The sequence below is a fragment of the Hippocampus zosterae genome, chromosome 15 (assembly GCF_025434085.1).
Source record: "Hippocampus zosterae strain Florida chromosome 15, ASM2543408v3, whole genome shotgun sequence".
NCBI lineage: Eukaryota > Metazoa > Chordata > Actinopteri > Syngnathiformes > Syngnathidae > Hippocampus > Hippocampus zosterae.
The window spans coordinates 17,801,784-17,816,755 of NC_067465.1; the positions used below are offsets into that span (position 1 = coordinate 17,801,784).

The window sequence follows — 14,972 nt, forward strand, 5'->3', positions numbered from 1 at the left end:
CGGTCGTCGAATTTTTACTTTTTTCCTTTGCTTTTAAATGTATTTGAATTTTGAATTTGAATTGAAGTTAGGAAAAAGGGATAAACCGGCCGCTCGGAGCACGACGGTGACAACAAAGGAGTTCAGGGAGCATTTTGAAAAGCGTGTCGAGGGAGAGGTACGAGGAAGAACCGAGAGTGATCAAAGAGGCAGTTCAAGGAGCAGTAGATCTCAGGGACGATAGTAGAGCGAGCGAAGCAAACAAGATCATGAATGAGGTGCCTGAGAGGGAAGAAACCATCAAGGCTATGGTCAGAGATACGAGAGTCAGCACCGGGAGAAGATGGGGTGAGAATAGGATATATACGGAGTGCGTGTGAGGAAGTGAGAGAAAGAGTGATTAAGATAGTGAGGAAGATGTTTGAGCAGAGGGCGGACCAGTGGGAGGGAAGTGTAAAAGTGGGACTGATGGTACCGATACATAAGAAGGGGGACAGTAATGACAGAAATAATTACAGAGGAGTGTGCCTGCTGAGTATGTGCAGCAGAGTGTTAGGAAGAATGTTAGCGAAGCGACTGAGTTGGTGGGCCGAACACCTGAGGCTCCTTGACGAAAACCAAGCGGGCTTTAGGAAAGGGAGGTCCACAGCGGATGTAACGCAAATGATGGTCTGCATACAGGAGGATGTAGAAGATTGTAAGAAGAGCGTGACTTAGGAAAGGGTAAGGGACATGAATGACGACGACTGGCCATGTGCAAGACTGTTAGATTTGAAAAAGTCGTATCTGAGAGTGAGAAAACCAGCGTTGTGGATGTTGCTTGAACGGTATAGGTTGAAAGATGTCTGGATACCATCATGGACCTGCATGAGACAACAGAGTATAAGGTGAGGGGAAGGGAGGGAGTGAGTGGAGGATGGATGCCAGCGAGAGGGCTGCGAGAAGGATGCTCTACATCACCGATCCTCTTTAACATCTACCATCAGGCGGTGATGAAACAGGCACTAGCGGCGAGGAATTGAGATAACAGGGAGGAAAAAATGGTGGTGTGGATACCAGGAGGGTCATTCGCAGGTGAACATGGCTGGGAGAGAGGGAGCTCGGAAACAAAGGAAGTGAGTGTATCGAGCGCCTTGTTTGCAGACGACACTACTATTGTGGGAACGAAAGGAGAGATACACGAGAGTGTAAGGAGAGTGAAAGGTGTAATGGCCCAGTGGGAAGAGAGGAACAATGAGGAGAAGGAGGAGATGCTGGAGTTTGGAACGCAAGAGGGGGAGGAGATTAGAGTGTTAGGAAGCTGGATTGGTACTCAGGCAGACGTGAGAAACAGGATCAAGAGGGCAGGAAAGCTATGGGGGAGTGTGAAAGGGTGGTTGAAAGGGACACGACTATCTAAGAGGTGGCAAGGGAGAGTAGTAGAGGCGTGTGTGGAGAGCAGCTTGCTGTATGACTGTCAGGTAAGAACGTGGTTGAAGAAGGATGTGGGGAAACTACAGAAGTGGATGGATAGGTGCTACAGGTATGTGTGGAGTGATAGGAATGGAGAACCATTGAGACAAATGCAAGAAAGAGGAGTGAATATGTATGACGTAAGGAAAATGCTGGGAGTAAAATCCATTGAGTGGAAAATAGAGAGGCAAGTGTTGCAGAGAATTGGACATGTGATGCGTATGGGAAATGAAAGACTAACAAAAGCTATGGTATTGGGATGGTGGGAGGAACTGGAAGGAAGAGGGAAGAGGATGGGGCGCAAAAGGAAAACAGTGTTGTACTGGAAGAGAGTGATGAGGAATGCAGGAATGGACTGGATGGAGGTGGAAAGATTGACGAGTGACAGGGAAGGATGGAAGCGCAGAGTGAGCGAGCGAATGGATCACCTGTATAAATGGGAAAATCAGAAAGGTCACAGATATGAGGCGGGAAGGAACGAGAAAAGACTGGAAAGGAATGTGAGGAGAGTGAATGATGGGTTGGTATGTCGGTATGAGGGGTGCGGAAAAGTGTGCAGGAGTAGAGCTGGTCTAACCATGCACGAGAAACGCATACACCGCAGGAACGAGGAACAGGTGGAGTTTGAGTGCAGGAAGTGTTGAAGGAGGTTTGGGTCGAAAGGTAATAAAATGAGTCACCAAAGGAGTTGCACGGGAGGAGCGTATGAGGAGAAGGGAGAAAGGAGACAGTGTGGAGGGTGTGAAAGGTGGGTGACGAAAGCAAACTATGCCAGACATGTGAGAGGGTGTGAAAGAGTGGACAGAGAGTATGAGGTGGAGAGGGAAGGAGGGAGAAGGGAGGGAGCGGGCGTGGCACATGGAGGGGGGGCAGGGCGGGGCGAAGGGCGAATGGGGAGGGTGGTTGCGGAGGGAGAAGGGTAGCTTGCGGGAGGTGTGGGAAGGAAATGTTGGCGGGGAACCTTGCGAGACACCAACGAGATTCGTGCCGGGTGTGGGACCCGGGAGGGGGGGGGGGGGGGCAAGTCCCTGACGGGGGCCGATTGCCCAGGATCAGGAAGGACCGCCGCACAAGGAGGACAAAGTACAGACATGTCCTCCCGTCCGTGGGGAATGTAAGATCGCTCCCTCACAAGATGGATGAGCTGGCAGCGCTAACGCGACATCAAAGGGAGTACCGCGAGGCAAGACTAATGCTACCCACAAAGTCGTGGCTAACAGCGCTCACTCCGGACACACATGCCGAGTTGGAAGGCTTCCAACTCATACGTGCGGACAGAAATGAAGGGAGTGGAAAGAGAAAAGGTGGGGGACTGGCTGTTTTTGTGAATGATAAATGGTGCAATCCAGGGCATATCACGATCAAAGACAAACTCTGCAGCCGGGACATTGAGCTGCTAGCCATTAGCCTCAGGCCCCATTATCTCCCGAGGGAATTCTCACACGTCATAGCTGTGACAGTGTACATCCCCCCCGTCGGCTAATGGAGATGAAGCGTGTGATGCCCTGATGACTGTCGTAAGCAGGCTGCAAACAATGCCCTGCTGATCATCTCTGGGGACTTCAACCATGTCTCTACGTCGTCCTCCCTTTCAACCTTCACGCAATATGTAACATGTGCCACTAGAGACAATAAGATTTTGGACTTGTTTTATGCCAATACCAAGGAGGCATATAAACCCCTCCCCCTACTTGGAAGAGCTGACCACAACATGGTATTTCTCGAGCCTGTGTACAAACCCCTGGTGCACATGCAGCCAACTGTGACCAGAATGGTCAGGAAATGGTCAACAGAAGCTGAAGATGCTCTGCAGGACTGCTTCGAGACAACCAGGTGGGAACTCTTCAGCGAGGTTCATGGGGAGGACATTGATGCACTCACTGACACCATCACGGACTACATTAACTTCTTTGAGGAGCACACCGTACCCACCAGAACTGTGCGATGTTTTTCCAACAACAAACCATGGATTAATCCCTACATAAAGGCCCTCCTGAAGGAGAAGAAGAGAGCTTTTATATCGAGAAACAGAGAGGAGCTGAAGGCCGTGCAGATTCGGCTGAGAAGAAAGATCAGAGAAGGGAAGAAGACATACACGATGAAATTGGAGGACCAGTTACAAGCCAGCAATGTCGCTGGTGTCTGGAGGGGGCTGAAAACCATCTCAGGCTATGACAGCCCAAAGACATTGACTGAGAAGGACAAGGACTGAGCAGATGGACCGGACCGTTTTTTCAACCGTTTCGACCAGTCGTCTGTCCCTTCCCCCAACCACCAACTGCAACCAATCTCAATGAGGACTTCTTCTCCTCCCCCTCCTCTTTCGACCAGCTCTCATCAACTCAGTCTGTCACCTGGTTCCTGCCTGTCCGTCACAACAGAGCAGGTGAGGAACCAACTGAGGAAGATGAATCTGAGGAAGGCAGCGGGTCCAGACAAGATCAGTTCCCGGCTCCTCACGACCTGCTCTGACCAGCTGTTTGACATTGTCCAGCACATTTTCAACCTGAGCCTGAAGCTGGGCAGAGCTCCACAGCTGTGGAAAACTTCGTGCCTGGTCCCAGTACCCAAGACCCCCCACCCTAAGGAGCTGAACAGCTACAGACCGGTGGCGCTGAGGTCTCACCTGATGAAGACGCTGGAGAGATTTGTCCTCGCCCACCTTCGACCGCTGGTGAGCCTGGACCCGCTGCAGTTTGCCTATCAGCCTGGCATCGGCGTGGAAGACGCCATTATCTACCTCCTCCACTCAGTGCTGTCACACTTGGAGAAGGCTGGGAGCACTGTGAGAATCATGTTCTTTGATTTCTCCAGTGCCTTCAACACCATCCAGCCCAACTTACTGGGAGGCAAACTGCAGAACGCTGGTGTGGACCACCATCTCACAGCATGGATCATAGACTACCTCACAAATCGGCCGCAGTACGTGAGGTTGCAGAGCTGTGAGTCGGACAGGCTTCTCTGCAGCACTGGAGCGTCGCAGGGGACTGTTCTGGCTCCATTCCTGTTCAAACTCTACACCTTGGACTTCAGACACGTCACTCCAAACTGCCACCTTCAGAAGTTCTCCGATGACTCTGCGATTGTTGGCCTCATTACAGAGGGGGACGATCGGGAGTACAGGGGACTGACGAAGGACTTTGTGGACTGGTGCCTGCAGAATCTCCTCCAGATTACCCCAAGGAAATCCAAGGAGTTGGTTGTGGATTTCTGCAGGAAACAGTCCTCACCAGCACCGATGAACATCCAGGGTATGGACATAGAGAGGGTGACCTCCTACAAGTACCTAGGTGTTCTTCTGAACAACAAACTGGACTGGTCTACAAACACGGACACTCTGATTAGGAAAGGACAGAGCCGACTCTTCCTACTCAGGAAACTGAGGTCTTTTGGGGTTCAGGGGTCGTTCCTTAAGACTTCCTATAACTCGGTGGTGGCCTCGGCCATCCATTATAGCCTTGTCTGAGGGTCAGACATCATCTCAGCCCGGGACAGAAAGAGACTGGAGCGACTGGTCAGAAAGGCCAGTTCTGTCCTGGGCTGCTCCCTTGACACTCTGGAGGAGGTGGGCAACAGAAGGATGCTAACTAAGCTAAAAGCTATGATGGACAGTCCCTCCCACCCTTTCCAGCCCGCCATGACAGCACTCGGTAGCTACTCGGTAGTTACACCCACGCTGTAAGAAGGAGAGATACCGACGCTCGTTCCTACCGACTGCTGTCAGGCTGCTGAATGAAAATAAAATCAATAATTATTAATTAAATGATGTGATGTGTGTGATGTGAAAAACAATTGTAAATAGCATTGCGATTTATCCATTTTGTATTTATATTGCACTTAATTGAATGGTGTTTGTTTGTTTTTTCTTCTGTTTCTTCTGTTTGTTTTGTTGCTGGAGGCTGTAAATTTCCCCAGTGTGGGACAAATAAAGTATATCTTATAATAAAGGATATCTTATAATAATACATAGTGAAATCATGGTTGATTAAAGCATTTATTAAATGTATTGTTAAAATAAAAGAATTAATGTCAATTCTATACCTATTTACATCGTGATGCAGAAAGAGAGATATATTCATTTTTTACTGCATTTATGTGTGCTTTAGGTTATTACCTGCTTCTGCTACTGCTTATGATACTGCTACTGCAACTACTTATGTTTCATGTACTACTACATCTACCTCTGCTGCAAAGTGTCCCAATAAATGTATCAAAAAAGTACAGAAAGAGTGATCCTTCCATGCTGGCCGACGATCCCCATTCAGAGGGCCGTGAAAAAACGGAATTACTGTAACTGAACACCATCCCTGTGACCAAGCTCAAAACCTGGGGGGACCGAGCCTTCTCTGTCACCGCCCCCACCCTCTGGAACACTCTACCACAACACATCCGCAACTGTACTGAGCTCCAATCCTTCAAATCATCTCTTAAAACTCATCTGTTCCGCAATGCTTTTAACACCTTTTAATCTGTTTTACCCATATTTGCTTTTTTGTTTGTCTAAATGTGCTTTTGTAAATTATGTTTTAAGTGCACATTTTTATCCTGTTTTAAGCTCTTGTAAAGTGTCTTTGAGTATGATGAAAAGTGCTTTCAAATAAAATGTATTATAATAATAATTATTATAATTACTTCAATGAAACTACAAAAATAATACCTCAAAACTGAAAAGCAAGCGAGGATATCACAAAATAAATTGCATAGCACCCTCTACAGAATTTATATTGTGATTTCATCATTTGTGAAGACACATCTAAGGAATAAATAACGACTACCGACATCTGACCTTTCTATTGGATCTATGATCAAGGAAATGCCAATGCGTTTTTCGGAGAAGGTCATGAACGCCTCTCGAGTTGAACGGAAGAAGAGAAGGCACAGAGACAGACAAAGATACACCTGTATTTGTTGAAAAAAGGAGAGCTGTAGTTTTATTTTTTTTAAACACAGACTTTAGGTTTTCACAGTCTCAACAAATACAGTACAGGTTGTGTACGTCTTTGTCCGTCTCCGTGCCTTCTCTTCTTCCGTTCCACTCGAGAGGTGTTCATGGCCGCCTTCGAAAAACGTAAATTAATGATTACTTCAATAAAACTACAGAGAAAATCAAGCGAGGAAATCACAAAATAAATTCTGCAGGGGGGATATAGAATTTATTTTGTGATTTCCTCGTTTGATTTTCTGTTTTGATGCATTATTTTAGTACTTCATTTAAGAACAGAATAGTTAATTTATGTTTTTTCAGAGGCGGTCATGAACACCTCTCGAATTGAACGGACGCCTCTCGAGTTGAATGGAAGGAGCGTAGCACCATTTAAGGGACGCATTGTAGATTGCACCTTATAGTGCGATGTGTCCAATGTATGAAAAAAAATTACTAAATAGCTATTCTTTGAAGGTGCGCCTCATAATCCAGTGTGCCGTTTGGTGCGGAAAATACGGTATTCATATTTTAAACTAGAGATTTCATGAAAATATTGCCAGACTTATGAAGTGTGGCTAATAAATACACTTGATGCACACACCTTCGTCTCTCATGTTCATATCTATCTTGGGTCCAGCATTTCTCTCTCTAAAGGAAATTCCCTCGAGGTGGCGCTGCAGAATCTCTTGGATCACATCATAAAGAGGCTGCTCCTGTACGAAAAACACTGTATATCTCAATACATCATTCAACATGATAGAATGTTTGGGTAACATATTTTCACAACCACAGGGCGCACCTAACAGTCTTAAATTTTCTCCAAAATGGACAGGGGGCTTGATGATGTGTCTCGTCTATGCACCGAGTTCCAAAATCTGTGAATGCTGTTGGTGAATGCGACTTCAATGAGTTTTCCGCTTGACTGACTGATGTTGCGCCGACACTTTGTTATATAGAGGAAAGGCGGACGATAAAGTGCAAAGCGTGATCATGAACATAAGGCACGTTCCCAGTAAGTGTATCTAGTATACAGCATGTGCATTGTGCAAAACTACATTCCAAAAATGGTACCTACGAACACACGCTTACGAAGCACAGTTTAAACTGCAAGATATCAGTTACGCAGAGGACCATGGGAATCAAGCAGCTGGGAGAGAATTCACGATCAACTCATCCGTCTTTCTTTCTCGAGTCACTACGTATCACCAGATGGTTCCAGTCCATTGTTGGATGCATTGTCTGGCATTCGGGGTGAGATTGGCTAGGTCCTCTTGGGTGCAAGATGTCGGGAGGAGTGGACAGACAAGGAGATATTGAATGGTCTGATCCTCTCCACACAGACAAGAGATGCCGCCAGTCTCATTAAACGTTATCAGATTTGTTTTACATCGGCCGACAGCAGTTCTCGGGCAATAACGGCAAGACCAGAGTGGCCATGCTTCACTGGCACCAGATGGAAGAGCTTCCCATGGCCTGGTTAAAGACACTGTGTGGGCTTGGGTAAGATATTCTGTCCACAGAGCGGCACAGTGCTTTTCCGGATCTCTGTCCAGAGCCTCTACAAAGTGCAGGAACCTATGCCTTGATTTGAACCTTTTTGTTGTTGGCTCATGATTGTAGAGTTGGTGACAGGTGTCAGTTTCCTGTCTCAGCTTTTCTTTCTGGGATGCAACTGTCTTCCGGATGCTTGGTGGAGCAATCCTACTGAGTAGGTAGAGGTCATTGACCTTTGTGGGCTTCAAGCAGCCAGTGACAGCACGGCAAGCAGATTATAGCACTGTATCAACCTTGGTGCCATGGGCTGATCTGCACCAAACCGGTGATGCATACTCTGCTGCAGAGAAGCATAAAGCCAAGAGAGACCTGTCAAGTGTCACCCCTAGGTAGACTGGATATGAGGTGTTGCAACGTGAGGACGACTTGACTGATTCTATAGAGGCATCATAGTTACTTGGAGTGGCTGGAAGATCCACAATGGCAGAGTCTAGAAGAAGGGAGGGAGCTTAGCATTGTGGATGAGAGACAGTTGTTTGGATTCTGCCCAGTTCTGAACCAGCTCACCATCTTTGTTACTTTCAGCATAACCCCAGTTGACACTGTGACTGTTAAAATCTCCCATAACCACGTTGATGCGATCATCGGTGGGATCAGGGGGAATGTCAAAAATGATGGAGAGTGATTTATATACTGAAGTGACAGAGATTCCCTCTGTGTAGATTGTAATGACTTCAATGTCGTCGTCAGAAATTGATACCTTGTCTGCATGCAAACCTCTGCGGAAAAAAACTGCACTCCTGTACTGGTCATGTGGCTTCTCAGTGATGAGGGTCATACCAGAGGTGTGAGGACGGACGCGTGAAGGTCCACGATGTGTCTCTTGGAGGCAGAGGATGTCGCAGTTAGTCTTAATACATAAGTCCGCCAGGAGATCTTTTTTGGCGCCAGTAAGTCTTTCGATGTTCGAAGATATCACACACAAGGCCGGTCCGGGCAAGGACCCATGCTTATGACCTTGGGCACCACCGAAAGATCTGAGGTCTTGTTGGGTCATATTAACATAAATCCCTATATTCCGAGTTTACCAACTTGGGCAAAGGCAAGTGATGAGTGACAAGCATACCTTGCATTTTGAAATACAACAAAAAGATTGTAGACAAATTCATCCAGCCCAACCATATCAACAACATGGACAGAGAGCCCCTCACTTTCGACATCTCAGTGAACCACACTGTAGAGAAGAAGGGGACCAGCACGGTTGCGATATGCACAGCGGAGCGCGAGAAGTCGGCTTTTACTGTTGTCTTGGTTGCCACCAATGTTCCCTCTAATTTTTCAAATGTCACACAGATAACCTCCCTGAGCACACCTAGGACTACTGTGAGCAGCATCAGAAGTGCTTGCTGTGGCCACACACCAGTATCACAGCTGGGTTCATAGAAAGTTTCAAGGCTTATTAAAAGAAACAAATTATAGCAGTAATTAAGGCTTTCATTTTGATGGCAAGTAAAATATTGTCAATGAGAACTTTAGCTTGCTCAGGGTCAGATTTTTTTTCTGTGGGACAGCCGATTTTTTTTCTCCCCGCAATAATGTACCTTTTCCCATCTTGAGTATTCATATAATTCCAACAGCGTTCAAATGACTTTTCTGCTGAATGTGTCGCTTGAGGTAGTCCAGCTTCCATTCATTCATTCATTCATTCATCTTCCGAATCGCTTGATCCTCACTAGGGTCGTGGGGGGTGCTGGAGCCTATCCCAGCTGTCTCCAGGCAGTAGGCGGGGGAATCGGTTGCCAGCCAATCACAGGGCACACAGAGGCGAACAACCATCCACGCTCACACTCACACCTAGGGACAATTTAGAGTGTTCAATCAGCCTGCCACGCATGTTTTTGGAATGTGGGAGGAAACCGGAGCACCCGGGGAAAACCCACGCAGGCCCGGGGAGAACATGCAAACTCCACACAGGGAGGCCGGAGCTGGAATCGAACCCGGTACCTCTGCACTGTGAAGCCGACGTGCTAACCACTGGACTACCGGGCCGCCCTCCAGCTTCCATTTAGTCCATATTTTTCCTTAGCGTAGCTGCATGTTTGGCAGAGCAGACCTTTCTCACCCGATAAAAAAAAAGATCTCACCCCGTTTCACCACTTGTTCTTTTACTTTCACATACTCCGACAGCCATTCCAACTTAAAAGAACCATAGTTCATTTTTGTTTTGGTTTGGGGAGTCGATGCATCACATTCACTGCCCGCTTGTTTCGCAGTGATAAAGGGTTAGCATTAGCGTCACTTATCTCCATCGCATTGTTATTGTTATGGAGCGTCTATGAGCAGCGCACATACACAAGTACTGTCAGTGCTGTGATTGGCTGCATTAGCATCATTGCATCGTATCGTATAATTGGCTGGACAACTGTCACTCACTGTCACAGCAAAATGATACAGAAAAAAAGTAAATTATCTAATTCATTTGCAGTGTTTCACTGCGCTGAGAGTGTGTGACCAATGCGCAGTTGCGCAGCTTAGAGGGAACATTGTTTGCCACGGTAAAGGACAGAAACTGCCCAAGACGCTGCCTAAAACAAAAATTACCAGCCAGAGTCATGTTTAAGGTCAATCAAAAGGGCTGGATGGACGAGCAGAAAATGAGAGAGTGGCTGAGTGAGATGTACGTAAAGAGACTGTCCTTGTTGATCTATGACTCCATGCACGGTGGCCATCTCACAGCCGCTGTGAAAAATCAAGCGCAGCAAATGAACTCAGAGTTTGCCATCATACCGGGAGGCTTGACAAAGGTACTTCAACTGCCGGACATCGGTGTCAACAGGGCGTTTAAAGTGAAGTTGTGAGCAGCGTCGGAGCGACGGCGAACATAGCTTTACTAAGGGTAGAAGGCAGCGGCGAGAGATTTGCGCCACAATTAGTAAAAGGATTTTGGATGCTTGAACTAATGTGTCTGCTTGCACCGTTGGAGCTTTCGCAAAAGCCGTTATCATTCTGAGGAGCCGCACAGCAACGGGCCTGACTCTGATAATGACACAAGGGAACAGTGTTTGATGGAGAACTTGCCAAGCTGTTCATTTCGGACACAGAAGATGATGATTTTGATGGATTTGTGGATGAAGATTGATAAAAAAAAATAATGTGAGTACATTGTTAAGTACTTCAGTACAACCTTTCTTTCAAGTCTTTTGGGGTTCAGGGGTCACTCCTTAAGACTTTCTATAACTCGGTGGTGGCCTCGGCCACCCATTATAGCATTGTCTGCTGGTCAGGCAGCATCTTAGCCCGGGACAGAAAGAGACTGGAGCGACTGGTCAGGAAGGCCAGTTCTGTCCTGGGCTGCTCCCTTGACACTCTGGAGAGGTGGGCAACAGAAGGATGCTAACTAAGCTAAAAGCTATGATGGACAGTCCCTCCCACCCCCTCCAGCCCGCCCAGACAGCACTAGGTAGCTCCTTCAGCCAGAGACTGTTACACCCGCGCTGCAAGAAGGAGAGATACCGACGCTCGTTCCTACCAACTGCTGTCAGGCTGCTGAATAAAAATAATAACAATAATAATAATAATAATAATAATAATAATAAAATGATGTGAAAAACAATTGTAAATAGCACTGCGCTTTATCCATTTTGTATTTATATTGCACTTAATTGAACAGTGTTTTTTTTTCTTCCGTCTTCTTTCTACCCACATTCTTGCTGCTGTAAGCTGTAAATTTCCCCAGTGTGGGACAGATAAAAGATATCTTATCTTATCTTGCGTCCATTAATACAGTGCGTGTTGTGAATGTGTTAAACCCAGAAATAGCACCCCCAACTCACACTGCGCCCCTTAAAACGGTGCGCCGTATGGTTGTGAGAATATGGTAATTGCAAGTTGAATGATTCAGATTGTTTTGAATTCTGGCAATTTTGGGAGGGTCATACCACTTCTCCTGGTGTGCAGGGCTCACTTTCATCAGTTGGGTACATGCGCGTGACAGGAGACTGGAGGATACAATGTCCTTGCGGAACATGGCGGACATAATCCTGAAAAAAAAAATGAAATAGTATTGTATTATAATGAACGATTGGAAATGGAGGGAAAAAAATAAATCATGTGATCATATAGCGGAAAACCATTTAGATGAAGTCTTTCCCCATTTAGCATCTGTTGACCTGTTGACCTTGTTTATATATGATATTGCCTCAGTGTGCATTTGCAATCCAAGCATATTGGATTGGAATTGCAGCTCAGTGCCCACCGTTAAAAAAAAAAGTCAAAATCAAGTTAGCAGTCACAACAATTGCTTCCTTGGATTAACTTCAGGAAAAAAGACATTTAAGGCATCAACATCCTTGTGCAGTATTATTTGTGAGGCTTTTATTTTGAAGTTGTCATTGCGGCAAGTTGCGTCGGATGAGCAACTATCATGGTGGTATGCTTGACTTCGCTGGCGTTCACAGAAATGGTGGTTAGACTTGAGCGGTGGAGGCAGCTGAACACGGACAGGGACACTGCCGACCGGGCGGTGAGCTCGCTCTCTTAAATTTATGTTTTTTAGTTATCATACATTTGCATTTTATTAATTATGAATTGATTATGGCTGCAATGAAGAACGCTGATGTTTTTAACAAAGATATGCTCACATTTATAATAAAGAATGCTTCGTGCACTCTGTGACAGTTAAGGGACACAAGTAATAAGGGTAATAAGACAAAATAAGAGCAAGGTTGGACGTGGATGTAGCTGTCCATACCAGCTGCAACTTACTCTTTTTTGGTACCGTATTCTCTATACTATAGGGTGCACCGAAAAGTCTTCAATTTTCTTATAAGGTCACCGAGCGCCTTTAAATCCGGTGCGTCTTTTGTATGGTCATTACGGTAATACATCGACTCGAAGATGGCTCCTTCCTGGAGACATGCTTCCAATGTTATAACTTGCTGTTGGTTCAGTGAACTGTCTCACTGCTTTATTCAGTAAATTTTTGTTGCAGCTCCAAAACAAGGAGAGCTGTGCTGTTCATTTTTTAAAACAGTCTCAACAAATATCTCTATACCTATCTCAACAGGTATGTCTTTGTCTATCTCCGTGCCTTCTTCGGTTCGACTCGAGAGGCATTCAAACCGCCTGAAAAATGGAAATACGAAAATTGAAAATAATACATCAAAACTGAAAAGCAAGCGAGGATATCACAAAATGAATTCTATAGCCACCCCTACAGAATTGTAATTTCATCATTTGTGAATACACAACAAAGGAATAAATAACTTCTCCTGACATCTGATCGTAGTAGTCGTGGCGCTATGATCAAGGAAATGATTGCATTTTTCAGAGGTGGTCATGAATGCCTCTCGAGTTGAGCGGAATAAGAGAAGGCACGGAGACGGACAAAGACTCACCTGTATTTGTTGAAAAAAGGAGAGCTGTGGTTTTATTATATATTTTTTAACGCAGACTTTGTCTGTCTCCGTGCCTTCTTACGTTCCACTCAAGAGGCGTTCACTGCTGCCTCCAAAAAACGTTAATTAATTATTACTTCAATGAAACCATGAAGAAAATCAAGCGAGGAAATCACAAAATAAGCGGCAACAAGAACTCTGATCCTGACGACCCAACTCTACCTGATGAGCTGAACAGGTTCTACAGCCGGTTTGAAAAGTCAATGCCAAAGCCTAATACCAGCGATGAACCCGAAGATCCTGATCGTCTGAAGATTTCTACTACTGACACCGTGAAGCAGTTTAAACGCGCAAACGTCCATAAAGCGACGGGTCCCGACAAAGTCTCGAACCGTCTCCTCAAGATGTGCGCACAGCAACTCGGTGGAATCTACACAGAAATCTTCAACTGGTCACTTCGTCTTTGCAAAGTTCCTGCACTTTTCAATCATTCCCGTCATCATTCCCGTACCAAAACGCTCGCCGATAACTACTCTAAACGACTTCCGCCCAGTGGCTCTGACTTCAAATGTCATGAAGTCTTTCGAACGCCTAGTGAAGGATGTTCTCCAGTCGTTACTACCTCGTTCTATGGACCCGTACCAGTTTGCCTACAAGGCGAACCGGTCAGTAGATGACGCTGTGTCTATAGCGCTTGAGAAAGTGTACCGACATCTTGACAAGAGTACTCCGACCTACTGCCGACTTCTTTTCATAGACTTTAGTTCCGCCTTCAACACAATTCTTCCGTCCAAGCTTTTTACAAAACTTCTAAATTTAGGACTTCCGCTGAACTTGTGTCACTGGATTTATGACTTTCTTTGTCTGAGACCGCAGGTTGTTAAAGTCGGCTCCTCAGTGTCCAGTGAACTAATTCTGAGTACAGGCGCTCCACAGGGATGCTGCCTGTCTCCCCTTCTGTATTCCCTGATGACACATGATTGCGTGGCCTCATTTACTGATTGTCACTTCTTTAAATTTGCCGACGACATCACCGTTGCTGGGTTCATTGTGGCCAGTGAGCGCGACTACCGCCGCCAGGTCGACGAACTGGTGATGTGGTGCACCGAGAACAATCTCGAGCTCAATGTCTCGAAGACGATGGAAGTAATCGTCGACTTCCGTCAGGACAATCCGAAGAAACCCTTGGCTCCTCTGGAGCCGATGGTAATCAACGGCACGGACGTCGAAATCGTTGAAACCTTCAAGTTCCTGGGAATTCACATCTCTAGTGACTTGACCTGGTCGGCGCATGTCGGCCACTGTGTAGCAAAAGCTCAGCAACGCATGTTCTTTCTGCGACGCTTGAGGAGCTTCAGGGTCGGCCAGCGCATTCTGACCAAATTCTACCGGGCGGTGATCGAGAGCGTTTTATCGCTCTCGATCACGGTCTGGTTTGGTCGTGCAACGGTCGACGACCGGCGCTTGCTCGAGTGAGTCGTTAAAACCGCTTCCAGAATTATCGGTCATGATGTAACGTCTTTGGACGAGATTTATGTTCAGCGCTCACTGCAGAGAGCTCATTCAATCACACAAGATGACTCTCATCCTGCTCACGAATTTTTTGAAGAACTTCCATCCGGTAGAAGATACAGATCGATACTTGGTAAAACTAGTCGCCATCGCGAAAGTTTTTTCTCTAATGCAGTCCGTCTTCTGAACAAAGATTTAAGCACAGCGTGTTTTAA

The 14,972-nt window shown here is 46.2% G+C and overlaps 1 protein-coding gene across 4 annotated transcripts in view; it reads right to left on the reverse strand.

The window, feature by feature from the left end:
* Positions 1–14,972, reverse strand: part of agla (amylo-alpha-1, 6-glucosidase, 4-alpha-glucanotransferase a) — a 123,896-nt gene that overhangs the window by 13,429 nt on the left and 95,495 nt on the right. For all 4 annotated transcript variants that reach the window (XM_052088360.1, XM_052088359.1, XM_052088361.1 and 1 more), the window contains 2 exons: positions 11,788–11,889; positions 6,957–7,068 (listed from right to left, as the gene is read on the reverse strand). In XM_052088360.1, the coding sequence (XP_051944320.1) occupies positions 6,957–7,068; positions 11,788–11,889 (214 nt within the window). The remainder of the gene's footprint in view (positions 1–6,956; positions 7,069–11,787; positions 11,890–14,972) is intronic.